The 20,339-nt window shown below is 41.3% G+C and overlaps 1 protein-coding gene across 1 annotated transcript in view; it reads left to right on the forward strand.

Moving 5' to 3' along the window:
• CCDC74B (coiled-coil domain containing 74B) overlaps positions 1 to 20,339 on the forward strand; it is a 440,825-nt gene that overhangs the window by 191,553 nt on the left and 228,933 nt on the right. Inside the window, exon 3 of the mRNA XM_044068838.1 lies at positions 4,645 to 4,719. Within this exon, the coding sequence (XP_043924773.1) occupies positions 4,645 to 4,719 (75 nt within the window). The remainder of the gene's footprint in view (positions 1 to 4,644; positions 4,720 to 20,339) is intronic.

The following is a 20,339-nucleotide window of genomic DNA, read 5'->3' on the forward strand; positions in this document are numbered from 1 at the left end:
GATTTTAAAAGCCTGCTCACCACACTCTCCAAATCATGGTCAGATAGTCTAGATGACCGAGAAGAGTGGAATCGGTGACTTCGCTCCAATTGCAACAAGGGCGACCCCGGAGCAGAGTGTATCGACTCTAAGGATGGTGATCTGGAGCGTTTTCGACTCCCTGACGGTTCCAACAGTAGAGTCGGGGCTGACTGGGAGATAGGAACTCCGGCTCCAGTTGGAGCCGAAGTTGGCTGGGAGATAGGTACTTCGGTTCCAGCCGGAACCGAAGTTGAAGCAGACGCCACACCCGACGACGGCTCCGAACTGGGAGCCGGCGGCTTCGATGGCTTGGAAGGTTTCACTGACTGAGCCTTGGCCGGTGATCCTTCAGGTTTAAGCAAACCCCTAAGGATAAGCTTATTTCTACGCTCCTGCAGGACTCTTGGACTAAAGGCGTGACACACCGAACAAGAGTCCTGCAGGTTTAGGGCGCCCAAGCAATAGACACAAGAAGTGTGACCATCTGTCAGTGACATTTTCTGACAGCATGAGTCACACTTCTTGAATCCAGACACTTTCCTGTCTTTAGACATTCCTGTAAAGGCAATATCAAAATACAAAGAAAGAGTACAAGGGAAGTAGGTAACTAGAAAAAAACACACAATCCACACAAGTTACCACACCCTAACAGCACACACACACTCTATAATAGAAGAAAGGGTAAATGGACCTACCAACTACCACAAATTCTAATGAAAAAATTTTACTACCTTAAAAAAGGAAACAAGGATAAGCCTCTAACTAAAACGGCTACCTTAAAAAGGAAAACGGGGGTGGGGGAGGGAAGGGAAAACTCTCTAAGAAGAAAACAAGTTTTCAAAGGGGAAGATTAAACACCAACAAATACCAACAAATACTACAACCATGTATGAACACTAAGTATTCTAACTATAATAATATATAAAAAGTTATATATATATATATATATATATATATATATATATATATATATATATATATATATATATCAATAAAGTGAAAAAAATACGACCTGAGCCAGTAAATGCAACCTCGTAGCAAAAGCGGCAAACGAGATCTGGGTATCTAGCACCAGGCATCATGGGATATAGGGGGGCCTCGAGCCAGTAAGCAGCTCTCGAGCTTTTGAAGATGGCCGAGTCCAACCAGCAAAAATGAAGGCGAGTTAGACAACTTAACATTGTCAGATATCCCCACACCTTAGTATCTGAATGCTGTTATTCCACTAACTGATTGATGTTTGTGACATGTCAATGCAGGCAACAATTTCTGAAGTACTTTTGCAGGTGGGGTTTCCCCACACTCCTGATTTCTAATTCTAAATATACCATCTCTGAGATCACACAAACTGGTGGAAAAGGGACATACAGCTGTTCTTGTTTCTCCTGCGGTCCAGTGAAACCTCAGGGTTAGTATATTTAGTGAATGGAGGTGGAGGGATGTGACAGGCATCTCTGTGTGATTCCTGGAATTCATCAAAGATTCTGCAACAGAGTGTGGCTCATGAACTCATGTTGCTTCCACGAAGAGAGGCATGTAGACTTGATCCATGTCATTTGTCTTCCTCAATACTTGTTACAACAGTTACCAAAAGTACTAGTTGAACTGCAGTCATCTGGGTCATAGTCAGGGCTTTTTTCCTTTATGCCAGCAAGGCTGCAGAGTGGCTGAAATTTTATTGAGACTGTAAATCTATATTTCACAGCTGTGTCATGATCAACAGAAAGGTAAATGATAAATTGATAGCAGTTAAGTTTGCAGCAGTTCTTAATAGAACACCCAACAGGCTAGGCTAACAGCTATGTACTCATCCATTACTTCATTCAATTTCTTATACCTGTTTTAGCTAGTTCAAGATAGCAAAGGAGTTAGGGTTTATCCTGGCATTCAGTGGGTGTAAAGCAGAAAAAATAATCTTTGGTAGATGCAGAGAAGACATGCAGACTCTGTACAGAAGACACTGCAACCAAGAACTGAACTGGGCAACCAGTTACTATGAGGCAGCTATGCTATTCATTGTACTACCCAACTGCATACTTTTAGTATGAAGAAGCAAAAGGAAATCCTACAATGTTAAATGACTATGAAGTAGGCCAGAGCAACTGAAGTATTATTTGCAAATGAGAATCTTATCTAACTGATTGTTTCAGTGTGGCAAAGAACCGAAGACAGTGTGGGATAGCACTGCTTTTGTATAAGGTGTGTACCAGGTATTGTCACTGCAGTACTCTTGTGAGGCACCTGTTACTTGATGCAGGGGGTAGCCTTTGACATCTGAAAATAAGAATAGACCAGATGATAATTGACACCTATTTATTAATGTTTGTTAAAGTACTGTTGTACAATTCCTCCCTAGATTAAGAGGTAATTGAGAATATACAAAATAAAGAAAAATAATCTGGGTCCACACAGCAGTGAAAATCAATATGTCCTTTATTGTAGTAGGTAAGCGCTTTCTCGGAATAACATCCGCTTCATCAGACCAACAAAGATAGAATAGCAGTTACATTTTTAAACACTAAAACATCCAATCAAAAATCAGATAAAATGTGCATCATAGCTAAAAGCCATGTGATAAATACATCTGTAGAATCTATAGATTGTTAAAAAATTGAATAAAACAGACTAAATGAACAATATGTACTTAAAACTGGTAAATACAATAGCAAAAAATAATAAAAGATGGGCTATTGAAATATACATGATAAAATATTAAAATAGAGATCAATGCTTTAATGGCCGTGCTTTAAGGAAGGGTTCCAGGGAAACTCTGTTGTTTAAACCAGGAAGTTTATCAGCTTGAAAGCGCAAAATCCACTTCTGTTCACTAGATTCTGTTCTATTATTTATGTCACCTCCTGTCTTGGTACTATGCAGAATCTCTAGTACCATAAAGCTAAATTGATGTTCTTTACCCTCTTTAGCTACATGTAGTGATAGTGCGCTGGTTTCTTTAACATTCCTGATATCCCTAAGGTGTTCAAGTATTCTATCCTTAAACACCCTGTCCATTTTCCCTATGTAAAATGAGAAGCAGGTAGTACAATAGCAAAAATAGACAACATTTTTTGTTCGACAATCTGCATAAAAAGCAGTAGCTATCTTAAAACCCAAAGTGGGATGTGTGAAATGATTACCAATATGTATATGTGTACAGGCCATACAATTCCTACACATATATGTACCAAGTCTATCAGATATTGTAGTTGATTTAGTATTAAAGGATCAATGACAGAGTTGACTCTTAAGTGATCTATTATTTCTAAAAGCAAAATCTGGCTGTGTGCCAATGACCCCATTCAACTCATGTACAGTAGACAGAATATCCCAGTTCTTTTTAATAATATCACATGCTACATGCACATTACTGGCAAAGGTCAATGGCATCTTTAGTTTATTCCTAGAGGTATCAGTGGAAGCATCACTTGAGGAAGTATTGTCAATATTATCCCTGGTTTTTGCATCTGATTCCTTATTTGGTTCAAGGACTGTTTTTGTTCGGTAATTGGGAATATGTTTATTGGGAGTAATAAGTTGGCAGATTTAAAAAATTTCCAGCAAAGTACTTTGTCAGAAATGTAGGGGAGCAAAGGGTTATAACTAAGGAAATTATTTTTTGAGCTGAGGTATAGGATTTGAATTGCCTAGACATAGTAAGGCTTTGCTAAGTTTAGTGCTATTGACTGCTAAAAAGCACTTATTAGAAAATGGAAATTTAAAATCTAAACCAAGTGTAAATGAACTACTGAATATTGTAAAGGAGTTAAAAGACCCGGAGGTTGTATATTTAGAAAAGAGAGAGAGCAAATTAAGTAGAAATAAATGTAAGGTGTGGGAACAATACATGCAACATAATGTTCAGGAGGAGGCGGAGGAGTGATGTTTAAGGGAAAGTAAGAATTGAGCAATTTATGTAATGTTGGAATGAATGTGTATTGCATAAAATAATAAAAAATGCCACAATGATTTATTTTCTTTTTTAGTAGTGTATGTGCACTTATAGCCTGTGATTTAATAAAGATGCTTAAAAAGAGACTTGGAGTATTTACATTAAGGAAGTAGCTCCACTTGTTCATAGGTTCATAGGTTCATACTAGGCTATCTGCCCTAGGGCATTTATAAGCCTAGCCAGAATGTGTTTGGCTTTCGCCACCCATTTTAAATTTATTTTGCTATGCCCTTTGTCGAGGTTAGTATACTGTGCCTCTGTCTAACAGTGACACAGAAGTGATACCCGGGGTAAACCTACAATCTCCCATCCACTCATCAAGATTCCTCTTGAAGAGAGTCAATGATGCTGTTAGCTTCCTGAGCGAACAGTACAGCATATCTGATTTTTAAGTCTTACATCTGTTTGTGAGTTGAACATTTTGTTTCCTAATACCTCAGACTCTGGAAAGTACAAACCCACACTACACACTAAACATTTCACACCTACATTTCAAGGTTACTGATGTGGAGATGCACAGAGTCTCTTCATCTCGCTAATATGGCAACAACTATGTACCTGGCTGGTTTATTATCATCTGCCCCCCCCCCCCCCCAATAGGTGAACAGCTACCATACCTGTGCACTGTTTTCCAAGTTTCACTAAATGTTTGTGTTTTTTTCTCTCTTCTGCAGACAGCATTTCAGGATTGAATGCAAGTCATTCAGCTTCGAAAAAAAGCAGATCAGGAAGCTCAGAGAAATCCGAAGGTAAGTGATTCTGTATATGATTTTTAGAAGAAGATGGTGAATGCCTTGAAGTAGATGCTCAAAGAGAAAGAATGGCTATAGTAATGTTAGAACAGGAGTACTACTTTGGTTTCATACTTCTTCCCCTTCTGAGCACACCCTATTTACATCACACAACATTCTCAAAACTTGTATGTTATACATTACCAATGTGGTTATTAAAGAGTTACAGAGAGTCGATGGCTAGTGCTGTATTGTTTGTAAGCCTGATTTTAACACAAATGATTGATGTGCTATGGAACTGTGAGCTGTGACACAGGAAGGGGTAATGCCATTTATAAATAAACAACCTACTTCACTAATTATTAACTTATTTATTCATTCATTCATTCATTCGTTATCTGGGATAATGAAGCTGGCCCAATAACTCTTTTCAGTCATAACTCAGGGCAAATGCAAATTTTTAATTTTTGGTTGGTACTAGGCTTCATGGTTACTGTGATGCATATGTTATACAGCTTGATTCCACAGTTTAACATAACTGAACATTTTAATTGAATGTCTGTAATTCATATAATCACAGGTGCACAAAGAAATACACTGATTTAAGATTGTTGTCTTTCTAGTAAATGGAATCATAAGAGTAAACAAACACAATTGAATATGGCAAATATAACAGCATTTATTTAAAATTAGAAATATGAATATTTACAGAAAGATGTAGTAATCACTTAGCATCACTGAAGCAGTAAAAGGATGAGATTTTGGCTATTTGTGCCTTAAACAAAAATTTAAAAACATGCAGATTTTTTGCTTCCTCAGTTTACATGATGGAGAGTTACAGATTACTGGTGCCATTTTACAGAAGGCTCTTTTTTTCGGCCATTAGAATAAAAAGATGGCTTCTGTGGTGTATCGCAAGTATGTATGTATGTGTCCTTCGGCTTTTCCCGGTCAGGGGTCGCCACAGCGGAACTCCGGTCCGCTAATGATTGGCAGTTGATTTTTATGTACCGAGTTGCCAGCCCTGACGTACAACCTTCAACGAAGGTACGCCCAATCACACATGTCTCCACGCAGAAGACGTTCTAATTGAGAATTGAACCGGACAGCATATCATTTGGAAATCTTGGAGAGTGTTATATACTTTCATATTTTAGTTTTGTGGTTTAGGATAAATAAGACTGGAAGCTGAACAGTTTAAAGGCTGCTTGCCTGGATAAAGATGACAGTAATACTCAGAAGGAGCAGCTAAAGGTAGATATTGACAGATTTTATTTAAAACAGATTGAACCAGTTGGGTTTAGTATTTTCTTGGAAGTACAGAGCTTTAAGGGGATGACATATTAAATTTTAGATATGAGGATGCTTTGGCAATTAAGTAGCATGCCAGAAGTGTTAACATTGTGAGAGAACATTTGTAATAGTGAGTTTCTCTATGCTGCGTGAAGTTAAGAGATTGGCCTAACCATACTCCGAGGAACTTCTATAGAATCATAAGAGGTTACTAGGCTAACAGCCATAGTGTCTATGGAAGCCAAGCCATTCATGCCCTAGTTTTCACAATTATCAATGCCCATGGGCAAGAATGGCTTTGGTATATGCCTGTGCCATAGGGCATTTACAAACTGCCCTGTCCATAAGAGCCACAGGCAGCAACCAGGGGTAAATATGTGATTCCCCATCAACTGGTCTGAATTGCATTTGAATAGTTTTAGGGAAGAGCTCTGTCTCTCCAACATGTTTTATTTTTGTCAGAGATGAGGTTTAGATCCTTAGAATAGGTAATTCTAATGCAGTTTGTTTTTCAAATATGAAGCAGATCCATCAGGGCTAGATTACAGAATGCCTTGTAGGTTAGGCATAGTTCACCCCTCAGTAGTCTGTAGGAGACCAAGTACAGGGATAGGGCTTTGAGACAGTCCACAGCGGACATATTATTTACACCCTGTATTCTCTTAGTGAGAAATCTGTGTTGCTGTTTCAGTTGTTGCAAATGCCTGGTCAAATACATATAATACAATAAGGGCTGAGTGTAGTGGGACTATGATCTCCTTAGATCTGGATGCCATGCCCTTACACACAAGTTGCACCAAGTAGAAGGATTTTCTCACTGTCATAGACATATGATGATCAAAGTTCAGGTTACTGTCAACCTGAGTTCTCAAGTCTCTTACCACCGGGTCTGCCCTTAGGGGAGGGTTATCAATGTTGTAATTTGTAGTGGTGGTTGTCTTCCCAAAGGGTATGATTATGCATTTTTTTGCATTTAGTTTTGGGCCATATTTTTGGCATCAGGTATTTGTCTATATCAGTCCTTTCTGGAGGATATCTACATATTAGGGGGATTAAGTGATTGTACCCAGCTTCTAAGCATCAGCAAATTTGGTCAGCCAAAGACCCTCTACATTTGCCTTGACTTCAGAGACGTATATTCCAAACAGGAGAGATCCCCGCACTGAGCCCTGTGGCAAACCACTAGTAACAGCCTCTTGTTGGAGGTGGATGCCACAACTGTAACTTCATGTGTCCTATCTGTGAGCCATTTGGCTATCCATCAGATGACATGAGGATTTATGCCTATTCTTGTAGTTAACTCCTGTTTGTCTCTCAAGCAATTTCCTTTGAAACACTGGAAAAGGTTTTACTGGCAAAGTCTCTCTATGAGCTTTATTATCAGAAGAACTATGAGCTTTATTATCGGAAGGATGAGAAACAGAGTCCCCTTCTGTTTGATGACTCACTTTTTGTTGGACAAACCTTTGTCTATAATACCCGAGTGAGTTATTGTGTCAAATGTCTTTGCCAAGTAAAGGTAGACAATATGTATATACCATTTTGTCCTCATCTATGGCTGTAGTGACCTTCTCAAAGAAGTCCACCAAATTTAGTAGGCATGAACTGCCCTTGACAAAACCAAAATGGTATGAATCCAGTGTATGAAAATTTCCTATGTGTTTGTTTATCAGTTCCACATTAATTCTTTCAATGGCCTTGCATATAAAACTAGTCAAACTAATGGGTCTGTAGGTGTGTTGATGGTCTGTCTTTGTGTAGAAGGATGATAGTTGCAGTCCTTCATTCCCTAGGGATGAAGCCTTTCTGTAGGCTATGTTTGACTAGAGATTCTAATGGGTCCAAGAGGTCATGTTTCAAGCTATTTAGGAGGCACCCTGGGATATTACCAAGAACCACTGATGCAGCATTTTTAGCTCTGGAAAAAACTAGATCTGATATTGTTAATCCTCGTTCATTCCTTACATATGGGTATTGGTTCCAAGCTCGGAACTGGGCCGGCCATTTTCCAAGCTCGCGTCAGCTTCAAACTCTCGAGCTAAACTCTTACCTACAATTCCCCTCTCCCTGTTACCCCAGATTTCATTTGCCGCGTTGCCATCCGGTCGTGTCAAGCTACTTCTCTTGAGCTAAGTACAGTCAGTTGTTGTTTAATTGCTTTACAAATTACTTTTCTGTCAGAAAAGTTGATATTTTATTGTCTCTTGCCCTATCTCATCTAGCGTTACATAATTTCATCAGATTTTTTCTGTCCTTTACCTTCCCTTTTTACCGCAAGGTAATTTCTCTTTACCATCATTGGTAATCCCTTTCCTTTTCTTTTTCATACCTTCAGGTACTCTCTTGTACCATTGTTGGTACTTTCTATTTGTTAATATGGCAGATAAAAAGGGTAGTCCGGGGTTTAAGCGGCGTTCTGATTGTGGACACAAACTGCCTACTTCTGATGCACACTCTTTATGTGTTTTTTGTTTGGGAGCTTCCCATTTATCTGATGAACCACCTTGTACTATATGTGAAAACTTTTCTAATAGAACTTTGTTAGAAAGGAAAAATAAGCTGATACTGAAGGGACTTCTAAAATCTCACTTTTCAGAGGCTATTTCTGGGCCAGAGGTCTCAACCCCTCCCAAAGCCCATAAGAAAATGGATGTTTCTATTAAGGCTAAATCCTTGCCTTCATCCCCGGCTGGGGACTCTCACCAACCAAAATCTAAAAAGGCAACAATTTCGGCTCCGGAGCTCTCTCGGTTAGCCCCACTGCTTTTGGTGTCCAGACCTTTGGCTCCGTTAGTGATTTTGGCTCTGTTCTCTCCTGCAGCCTTCTATACATTGGCACAATGGGGCTCCTCGGTTCAGACCTTTACCATTGTATCGGCACCGACCGTTCAGTTGGCACAGACCTTGGCAGTGTCAGCTCTGAGATCTTCCTCAGAACCGAGGCCTTTATTAATGACTCCAGTTTTGTCGGTTCCAGTTTCTGCACCGACAATAACCACTTCTGCACCGATCCCTGTGTCGGTGCAGACAATCACATCGGCATCGATGATTTCTTCGGTGCAGACTACAGTAGTTCAGTCTTTCTCGGCACCGTTGTCCTCGGTGTGATCAGATGAGATGGGCACTGAGTTGGCCTCTTTTGTGGACAGGCCTGTTTCTCCATCAGTCTCTGTGAGGTCCACTAGAAGTCTTTCTGAACATGATGTGTTGCGTCTTGTGGACCAGGCATTCTTGGCCAGAGGTATTCCACCCCCCAGGAACTATCCTTCCTTGGGAGGTGATCACCCATCTCCAAAGACACCTTCTTATTCTCCTCCTTCATTGCCTTTGAAGTCCATGGATATAGTACAGTCTTCCCCTTCTGCGGTTCCCTTTATGGATCTCATTAAGGAACCGCAGTTGCCTTCGTGGCAGGAAAGTTTTGCTACGACCCAGGATGTCAGCTGGGATACGCATAGCTTGCTGCTCCACAGCCATTCAGGGACTCCGAGTTGGCAGGCTGAGCCACTTTGGGGTGGAGTGCCCCCTGTCCTTGACATACACTCCTCTCCGGATGGACCAGCCTTTCAACTGATGGAGAAGGCTTTCGCTGCTGCTGGCGATACCGGACTACCTATACCTCCGCCCACCTCTGGTACACTGGTTTCATAAGGTGCACCTAGCGGACACCGGGTGCAAAGGCCTCAGGACATATTCCCTCAGGAATCCCCTTTTCTGTTGTCTTCCCCAGCTCCTCCCGCTGAGGAGGTCCACCGGAAAAGTTTGTGTAAGAGGAAGCACATGGACTCAACAGAGGAGTCTCTCACCGAAGACACAGATTTTGATGAGGGGGACGGATCCCCTCAGTCACCCTCTGAGGTATCCTTTGGCAATGTCCTTGAAATCCTGAAAAAGAGAGGTGACTGGCAGCCCTCTAATCTGACCCCTGAGGAATCTGTGTTCCTGCAGACCTTTCATGCCCGGCCCCATACCTCCTGGGTTACTCTACCTGCCGATGAACTTGTCAAGTTTATCGTGCAGCGTGATTGGAAGGCCCCTGATACTGTTGAAGCTATTCCCTGGAGGCCAGATAAGATCTTGTCCCCTCCTGTTTCAGACCCCCATTGGTCCAAAGGTCTTCCTGTAGATGCTTTGGTGGTGGCGGCCGCAACAAAAAAGGATCTGGCACAAGAAGAAAGCCAGACTGTCCATCCGCCTAACAGAGAGTCCTGGGCCCTGGACAGAATAGGGAAGCACATCTTTGCTTCAGTGACCTTTGCTATCAGGTCCCTGAATTATATGGCACATTTTACCAGGCTTCAAAGGGACCTAATTTTTGAGCTCTCTGAAACCTTGGCTGGTGCAGTGTCTGATGAGGTCTGTGACAAAGTGGCCTCTCAGCTGGCCACCATTGAGTCTATATCTAACTCCTGTATGCGATTGATATCTCATGCATCAGAAGGAGCAGCTAGAGCGGCGGGTTCAGCTGCGGTCTTGAGACAACACGCCTTGATGCGCTTGTGCAACTTCATGGAACCTTTTAAGTCTTCCTTTCTTAATGCCCCCAATGAGCCCTTCTCGTTGTTTGGGCCCAAAGTTAAAGTTAAAAGCACACTGGCCAGATGTGAACAAGACGGTAAGACCCTTTCTGCCATAGGTGTCCATTATTCTTCCCCTCAACGTGCTTTCTCCCGGAACCAAAATAGTGGGAATATATAGTTCAAGAAATCTCAGGGTCCTTTCCGTGACACACAGGCCGAGTTCTCCCCTAGAGGCAGAGGGGGGAACTCACAGGAAAGACACTCCTTTCGGGGCAGAGGGGGTCCGCATAACTTGGTTCCAGAGATTCTTTCCCTGGTCAATCCTATCAGTGCTCCTGAAGAGCGGCCCAACTCCTTTCCTCTAGAGGTGATTGGGGGACGTTTCTCCTTGTACCCTTCTGCCTGGCTAACCATCACCACCGATTCTTGCGTACAAAGGATCATAACCAGAGGTTATCATATCCCCTTCGATCTTTGTCCCGTCTCTTCAAAAAAATCTGACAGTCAAGGCTTTAAAAAGTGTACAAAATGTGTGCACAAGCTGGTACCCCAAGACCCACATTCCCTCTGTGTTTATTTCTTAGGCACGCCATTCACCTTGACACCTCATGTCAGGCTTCGTCTTCATTAAGTTGCTCATGTCTTGCAGACAAGAAAGGAGAATCTTGTTGTAAACAATCTCCTCCTTTCCCAGATAGGATCTGCCATCCCTTCTACTTCCTCTACTGTTTCTACATCCTGCACCAAGGATAAGAAGTCCAAAGAGAAGGCTGAAAGGGAAAAAGAAAAAGAGAAAGCAAAAGAAAATGAAAGGGAAAAATTAGACTCTTTATAAGTCCTGCAAGGGATGCCTGGATATGACATTGGTATTCACATCAGGTACTTAGGAGCCAACAGTCTCTCAGCCTTGTACACCTCCTGCTTAGTCTGGATTCTTCCTAGATCCAGTAAGTCCCAGTCTGCATTCTACTATTCTTCAGGAGAAAAGGTACTCCAGACTGCCATCAGTGGCATCATTATCCCAGTCATAGAGAAGTCTGACTGATCAGGACATTGACAGAATGATGCAAAAGTTTCTCAGGATGTAGCTACAGCTCAGGGTTCTCTCAGTACTGTCTTCTGGAAACATACCAAGTGTTGGACCATCTACACCTCTCTTGTGTCTTTTCCAGAAATAGTTCACCCTTCAGCACCAGTGTCTTTTCTGGAAATAGTCCACCCTTCAGCACAAGTTGTGTTGGGGCCGATCTGTCCCAGAGCACCTTTACTGGAGCCTGTAAGTCACTTGACTTCTGATCCAACAGATTTGCTTCCTCTTTCACGTCTGACTTGTCTGGATCTGGAGGAGTCTCAGAGCTGAAGTTTTGGTGACATGGCTCTAGGGATAGTTTGACAGCAAAGATTTTGAAGCCATCTCTTCCCCTCAGAGCTTTGTTACTTGATAACTCAGAGGTGAGATATGCATCGTGGTCATGGTCTCTAATTTCAAAGGTTTCCTTTTTATCCAAGGACAGGAGGGTGCTGACAAAGCTGATGGGAACCTTGGCTTTTGAGGTTTTCAATTGTATTCTTTTAATGCTGAGGGAAAAGGCACTTTCATACAGGTTGGCACCATCCAAACCCTGGCTGAAACTGGTTTCTGCTTCTTATCCTTCTTTCAGACAAGGACAGTTGGTTTCACAGGCTTCCCAGGCAACCTGCTGTATAATCTCCCAGTCTGATTCTGAACCCTCTAATCCTTCCACACAGATGGCTCATAGAAAACAGACATGCAAACCAAAGCACTTAGACTGTTCTCCAGAGTCTGTCACTGATGTCATGGACTTGGATGAAGGAGAAGGCTCCCAAGATCCTCCTGTAATGATGCAGTTTTTGGCATTGAGCTTCAGGCCATGGCTTTGACACCAGGCATCTGTCTCAGTAAGGCCCTTTTGTAGGATGCCCACATCATTAGGAGTTTCGATTATGGCTCCCAGTTTGCAGTCATCTGCAAACTTCGTTAGCCAAAGACCTTCTGTGTTAGCCTGTACTTCAGAGAAGTAGATACCAAACAGGAGAGGACCCAGGACTGAACCCTGTGGTACTCCACTTGTCACTGGTCTGAAGTCTGATTTGGAGTCTGCTACTTCCACAGTGTGGGATCTGTCCGTGAGCCATTTGGCAACCCATCTTGTGACATGGGGATTTATACCTAGTTTAGTGAGTTTATCTATAATTCCAGAGTGGGGGATGGTGTCGAAAGCCTTGGCGAGATCTAGATAGGCTGTGTAAACCACCTTACCCTCATCTATGGCTTTGGTGACTGCTTCAAAGAAGTCGATCAGGTTTAGGAGACATGAGCTGCCTTTTACAAACCCAAACTGGGTGGGGTCCAGAGTTTGGAGATTACCAATGTCTTTGTTTATAAGTTCCATGATGATACATTCCATGGCCTTGTAGACCAGGCTTGTCAGGCTAATGGGGCAGTAGTTCCCAGGGTCCGTCATGGCTCCCCCTTTGTGGAGTGGGATAACCGTCGTTGTGCACCATTCAGTGGGCACAAAGCGTGAGGTGAGGCTATGACTGAACAAGGTACTTAAGTGGGGTGCCAGTTCGTTCTGTAGTTCATGTAGAACGCAGCTTGGGATATTGTCAGGTCCTATGGATGCTGTGTTCTTGGCTTTGGAGAGTGTGTTTTTTACCTGTGCAGTCGTGATTACAGGAACTTTGCATTCTTCCAGTATAGAGATGGGCCTTCTAGGGAGTGAAAGTGGGGTAAAGTTAGCACTGAACCTATCTGCCAGGATGTTGGCAATATCAGTTGGTTCTGTATATTTAGTGCCATTGTGCTGTAACTCAGAGCAGATCTGAGTGTTGCCATTGAGATTCTTGACATAGCTATAGAATGCTTTGTGGTTGTCTTTAGAGTCAGTGGCAATTTTGTTTTCGTAATTAGCTTTGGAGGATTTTATGAGGGATCTCAGCTTCTTACTGAGGCTGACCAGGGAGCTCCTCCAGTCATGGGATTTTACTCTTTTTTGTAACAGTTTCTTTCTTCTGTTGTAGAGTTTGTTTATGGCAGAGGACTACCAGATTGGCTTCCTTTTTTTGGAGGCTAGCATCTTGGTTCTTTTAGGGATAGCACGATCCATGCACTCGTGTAAGTGCTTATAAAGTGCATTTGTGTAGGATTCAGCAGTCGTACCTCTATTGTCCATATGCATGGGTGTCATGAAGTTTGCTACTTCTGTCTTAAGAAGTGTGAAGTTGGCTTTAGACAGGTTTTTCACGGTGGTTTCCCTAATGGGGGGGTGGAGGCGGGATGTGGATGTCTAGGGTGATTAGCTTGTGGTCGGATCTGACCAATGAGGAATTGACCTCTGGTGTGGAACACCGGACATGGACATGGAAGGATCTGACATGGTGGCGCCCCTCCCTTAGAAACCCGATAGGATTCCTTCAGCAGGCTGGGAAGAAGATGTGGTTCAGAAAATCACAGAGCTCTTACCAGGGAACTCCTGGCAACAGACCACTTCATGGCATAGTAGGAGGTAACAGTAATGGATGTTGACCTAGAGGCAGAAGCGGATTGCATAACCAGGGTTTTTAAGAACAATTTACCAAAAAGCTCTTTCAGCTCCCATGAAAAATTGCCCAACTGTTGCATGCTGAAGGCAGAGAAGTGCTTATCCCTGCACCCACAAGCCTGGCACAACATAACCTCAAATTTCTGGGTGCTAAACATAATTTCCAGAGGTTATTCTATAGCATTTCCCCATCAAAAAGAAGAAAGTTCTTGATATTCCACCCAGTCAATGGAAACTTGTTTCCAAACTGCTAGAAAAATTAGTCATCCAACTGGTCCCTGAAGACCATCTAGAATCTGGAGTCTACTTGAAGTTCTTTTTATTACCCAAGAAAACAGGGGACCTCAGATCCATTCTGGATGTGAGCCATTGGAATCAGTATGTCAAGCAGACAAAATTCCAGATGGTCACATTTCAGGCCATTTTGGCTCTACTGAGGAAGGACGATTGGATGTGCTTCATAGATCACATACTATCATGTGAAGATAGAGAAGTGTTTGAGGAGACTTCATAATTTTCATCTGGTAGCCAGTCATTATCAGTTCAGAGCCTTGCCATTTGGTATCACCACGGCACCCATGGTGTTCACCAAGGTTGTGGCAGTAGTGTCAGCGCATATGTTTCTACTAGGGATCCAGATTTTCCCATACCTCGCCAAATGGCTCCTTACCACTACAGCCCACAATCTCTTATATCATCAGGACCTTCTGCTCAGACTGATGCAGGATCTAGGCATCACATTCAGTCTGACCAAAAGCCAGCTTACACCATCCCAACAGAAAGAGTTTATCAGATGCCACCTGAACACAAGCTTACAGATTGCTCGACTTCCAATCTCCAGGGTGCTTTCTCTCCACATCATAGCAGCTCAAATTCTTCATTACTCCTGTCCAGTAGCAAGGTTGATCCCTCACCTGTTGAACATAATGGCTTCCACTGTGCTCATGGTTCCTCTGGTCAGATTTTACATGAGTGTTCCCCAGTGGACTTTATGGTACAATGTTCCCAAAGGTTTCACCTGCTTCATGCCAAGATGAGACTTACTCAGATTTGCAGGCAGCACATATCCTGGTGGATAACATCTTGTTCTGTGGTAGACATACATCCATTCCTAATGAACTCCCATGTGGCAGTAGTGACATCAAGCACTTCCCTTCTAGAGTGGGGGAGGCATTTTAAAGGGAGGATGGTCCAGGGCACTTGGCCACAAACAGAGGTCAACCTTCACATCAGTGTTCTGGAGATGACAGCAGTCCTCCTAATGCTGAAGGCTTTTCAGGATGCACTTCACAGAGGTGTGATCCAACTGTAGACAGACGGTATGTCAGTAGTCTAGTAGCTCAACAAAAAGGGAGGAACCCGCTCCTAACTCCTTTGCGGAGAAGCCATGAGACTCTGGAAATGGGTGATGTAGTCACACCCTTTTCTAATAGCAGTTCATATCCCGGGGTTGCCCAGTGTTCTGGCGGACAAGTTAAGCAGATCTGTCTTGATGTCTTATGAGTAGTCCCTCAATCCAACAACTTTGATCTTCAGTCACTGGGGCTAACCTGCTGTGACCTGTTCATGTCTTACCAAAACAAGAAGTGCAGCAGTTACTTTGCCCTGATCCCTCCACAGGGACAGTCACCGAGCCATGCTGCAGTCCATAATTGGCCTCCTGGGCCTCTTCTATGCTGTTTCCCATTACCCTTAATGAACAGGTTCATACAGAAAGCAAAAATGTGCAAAGCCAAAGTGATGTTTATTGCTCCATTCTGACCTCATCAAATATGGATTTCAAACATGGTTTCCCTTCCTTTGGCCTCTTCTACTAGAAGACTTCTAGTGCATCCTGCATGGAAACTGGATCACTATCCAAATCTATTAACACACCCAGCAGAACTACCTCCTCTGAACCAGAAAGTCAGGTTCTTCCAATTCTAACATAAGCCAGAGATTCTAGGCTTTCTTCATCAGTTGTTCAGATCCTGTCAGAGTTCCAAAAACGAACCACTATTAAAATAGATTACTGCAAATGGAAGTGGTTTTCTATTTGGGCTGCTTCTAAAAGCTTAGATTCATTTTCAGCTGCCATTCCTTCCATCCTGGAATTTCTAATAGAATGTTTTCACTTTGATAGTTACTCAGCTATCAAAGTACAAATGGCAGTTATCTGTACCTTCCATATAGGCCAGAAGAACAGCTCTATAGCGTCTTTGAGAATTTCTAAAGCTTTCTTGAAATGAATATTTCTGCTTTGGCCCCCAATCAGAGACCTGGTATCTCCTTGGGATATTACCATTATGTTACAAGTACTGCCTCAACCACCATTTAAATCAGCATCAGTAAATTTAAAATTCCTCTCTTGGAAAGCAGTTTCATGGTGGCAGTCACTTCAGCCAAATAGATTTCAGAGATACAAGCACTTTCCTGCAAACCACCATATTTGATTTTTCATAAGGATAGTGTTTCTTTAAGAACTAATCCTTCCTTCCTTCCTGCCTAAGATGGCATCCAAAGCTAATCTAAATCAGTGAATAAACTGACAGACTTTTTTTCCAAGATTTTAAAACAATGGTGAATACATGCTATATATGCTGGATGTGCATCATCAGTTTAGATTTTACCTACATAGAACTAAACATTTCAGAAAGTCAGATGAATTGTTTCTGGCATTCTCTAAGCCTAAATTGGGCCAAGCAATGGCTAATGTTACCCATTCCAGATGGTTGTTATCTGAATGCATTTCCTTCATGTACAATAAAAAGAGTTTGTCTCTGTGATGACCTTGCCCTGGCCCAGCAATCAAGGAGCCTCAATCCTCACCACTAATACCAGGGAGGTCATCTCCGAGAAGAGAAAAGGATAACTAATACACACAGTAAAGTACAATTTCCCTTAAGTGCACACAGAAATCACAGTCAGTCTGGGGCTGGCTGCTCCCTTGCTCACCAGGTCCCCAATAAGACTCCCCACTGGCACAGCTATAGGGTCCAGATCTCAGCCTAAATGGGAAAGCTACAATGTCCAGCACCCTCTCTGTCCAACCAGTGCTTCATGTCCCTGTCAAGTAGCTGACACAACACACACACACACACACACACACACACACACACACACACACACACACTTTGAGATAAGTATTTATACAACTTCACAGACACTCCTGGGAAAGGCTGACACAGATTTTCCAGCTGTGCCCCTTTACCCAGACTATATGGTAGTAATTACTGCCACCGCACAGTTAATAATATCAGCTACTAAAAGACCCTTAAAAGGGTGTCCAATTATTACTGTGCAATATTATTATCCAATGGTAGTATGACTAACAGTCAAGGCTTACTTTAGAGTGGCCTATTACAATAACATCTATACTCTAGAGCTTGTCACTACACAAATCAGCCACAGGTAGAAGGTTTTAAAACTATTTAATAATAAATAGTTAAAACACAAGACAAAACTACTACACCACAGAGATATCTAAGAGTTCACAGATCACACAGAAACTTAAAATAATACAGTAGGACACGTCTGATTTCAAAGAAATATACCTAATTAATCTTTACTAGCTTTAACTATTCCTACATGAAATCACAGTGCTAAAATTTACATGTGAGCATAGGGTAGAGTGCTGATAAGTGGATATCCAAGATCAAAATGCTTTCAGGTCTGTTGTGAGAAATAGTATTTAAACATTGCTAACAAATATGTCTCTAAGGCCCTCCCAAAATTACATCATTTTTGACACTTAGGTTTTCCCAGTATTCCTATTACATCATCTTAACACCTGGTCAGAGTTCTCAGGACACAAACTGCATTATTTAGCAATCTAACACCTCCTCAGAAACTCACAATACAAGGCATTTCACATGTATATTCTAACAGAAACTAGAGCAGTAAAGCACCTTCCACATGTAAATTCTGGTCATAAACTCTAGCCTTAAAACAATGGGCATGAAACCTTCATCCAGCCGCACTGGAGCAGAATTCTAATATGAAAGGATCACAACATGCTTTACTGGGCCAGTAGAGTGCAATGTTGTCACATATTTTGCAGTTCCACATTTCACAATATTCTATTTCACTCAAGAAAACATGCCTGTATTTTTACATTATTTACAAATGTCAGAATTATATATTAAATTATATTTGACTAGGCTGGCAGCCTTTGTCCATCTCTCCCCAATTGTCACAGTCTCTATAATCTAAACCTAAGATTCATTCCACTAGGGCAGTGGCCACTTCAACAACTATTGCCAGTAGACTATCCGTTGATGATATCTGTGCAGCATCTACTTGGTCAACAGTTCATAGATTTGTATCCCTTTTTAGACTGGATAAACAATCTAGATCACGTTTTTCCTTTGGCTCTACTATCCTCAGGAATATCTTTTCTTGATTCCATTCAGGCCTATATATAACTGGGAATCTGTCCCATATTTGAATCAAATGAAATAGAAATCATTGGATATGAAAGTTATGTACTTACCATAATTAAGAGATCCCTGTCTGATTTTCATCCATTTCAGCATCCCTCCCATCCTCCCCTGCCAAATTGTTACAAATAGGGCTTTGATGATCAGATTGACTTTGACATTCCCTGTCTGTGAGCAGCCATTACTACCAGTGTCCTATAACCTTGTCATTTCTCTATCATGTATTCTGGAACTGGTTTTGAATGGGAGTTATTTCATCAATATGTAATTACATTGATATACTTATGGCTATAATATTTCAGGGGTAAACTCAATCTGAGGTACTGAGATGGAGTTCAGGGAATTATGAGTAGGGGAGGAGTCAGAGTTGTGTAACCAAAGGGCTTTAGATTCAGTGCTGAGGTTGGATCCAGTCAAATCCAACAAACCACAGTTGAACTGGATGAAAATCAGATAACATGGGTCTCTTGTTATGGTAAGTGCATAATTTTCATTTATCGAACATGGAATGGATAAGACCAATCTATAACTAAATGGAATAGATTATTTTGAGCGCAAAAAAGGCAATAAGTTAGGCTTAAAATAGTCCACAAGAGCAGCTAACCTAGTACTTAACCTATGAACCTGTGAGCCTAAATGTTCAATGTTATTTGAGAACATTCTATTCTTATGTTTCAATAGAAACAAGCTGATTAACGTTGAGGGGAATTAATCAAGGGATCTGGAGATTGTTTACGGAAAGAAAAGTAAAATTAAAAGATATGTTTAAAATTATTGGAAGTGAATAAAAGATGACAGCTTTTCTAGTAAATAATTACTTTAATGCATTTACTTGAACAATGTATAATTTATTTTTTTTTAAGGTTAAAAATTAATGTTTTCTGAAAGCAAATAAACTGTTTTTCTGTTAACATCTAGGAGTGGAATAAAGATAAGACAAGTACAGACAGCAATTAGTGTAAGTGAGAGCACAGGCTGTAACATGCGCTTTAGCATGGATAACCATAATTTTAGGTTAGGGAATGCCCGTGTATGCAGCTGTCAATATGAAACAAGTGTTCCTATCACAAGGGTTAAATTTAATTTCGGAGATGACAAGAAATAACTGTATAAAGGATCAACCTGCCAAATATTAATGGGTATATGCAGCACATAAATTAGAACTAGACATTTAAAAAAGCCATACTTAATAGGTGGGAATAATAATTTGTTATCATGATGGCTACATTAAACACATTATTTTGGAATGTGAATGGCCTCACAGGTATAGACAAAAAAGGTAAGAATATTGAATTATATTAAGAAATGCATAATACAAATGTCAGTGCTACAGGAGACATGTTTGGAAAGAAGTGAGCATGTGAATTTCACAAAGAAATTATTTCAGGATTGGTATTCAGAAAATATCAGGGGAAATGAAAAAGAGAGTACTTGCTAGAGGAGCTTAAATTGTGATAGAAGAGGGGAAAATAGATTGTAATGGTAGTTTTGTGGTAATAAAGGGGCTACTAGCAAGGGAGGAGGATTACACTGGCATGTATTTATATTCCACCTAAAACTACTATTATGGAGATTAAGAAAAGTTGGGGAGAAATAATCAGCAGGTAATATTACTTATAGTTGGGGAATGAAAACGGATTTGCAACAGTGAGGATGTAACTGGGGACCAAGAGAGGAAACTATAACAAAAGAGAGTAGTGCTGCGAAGAAATTTATGAAAATATTTAGTATTGAAGACGTAAATTCAGTAGTAGAAACTCATAGAGAATTTACATATTGTTTCCCAAGGTACAATAAATGGGCTCAAGACAGAAATTGTATTTCACAATAATGTGCATTTA

Source organism: Protopterus annectens, chromosome 4.part0, assembly GCF_019279795.1.
Source record: "Protopterus annectens isolate FY-2018-M chromosome 4.part0, PAN1.0, whole genome shotgun sequence".
Taxonomy (NCBI): domain Eukaryota; kingdom Metazoa; phylum Chordata; order Ceratodontiformes; family Protopteridae; genus Protopterus; species Protopterus annectens.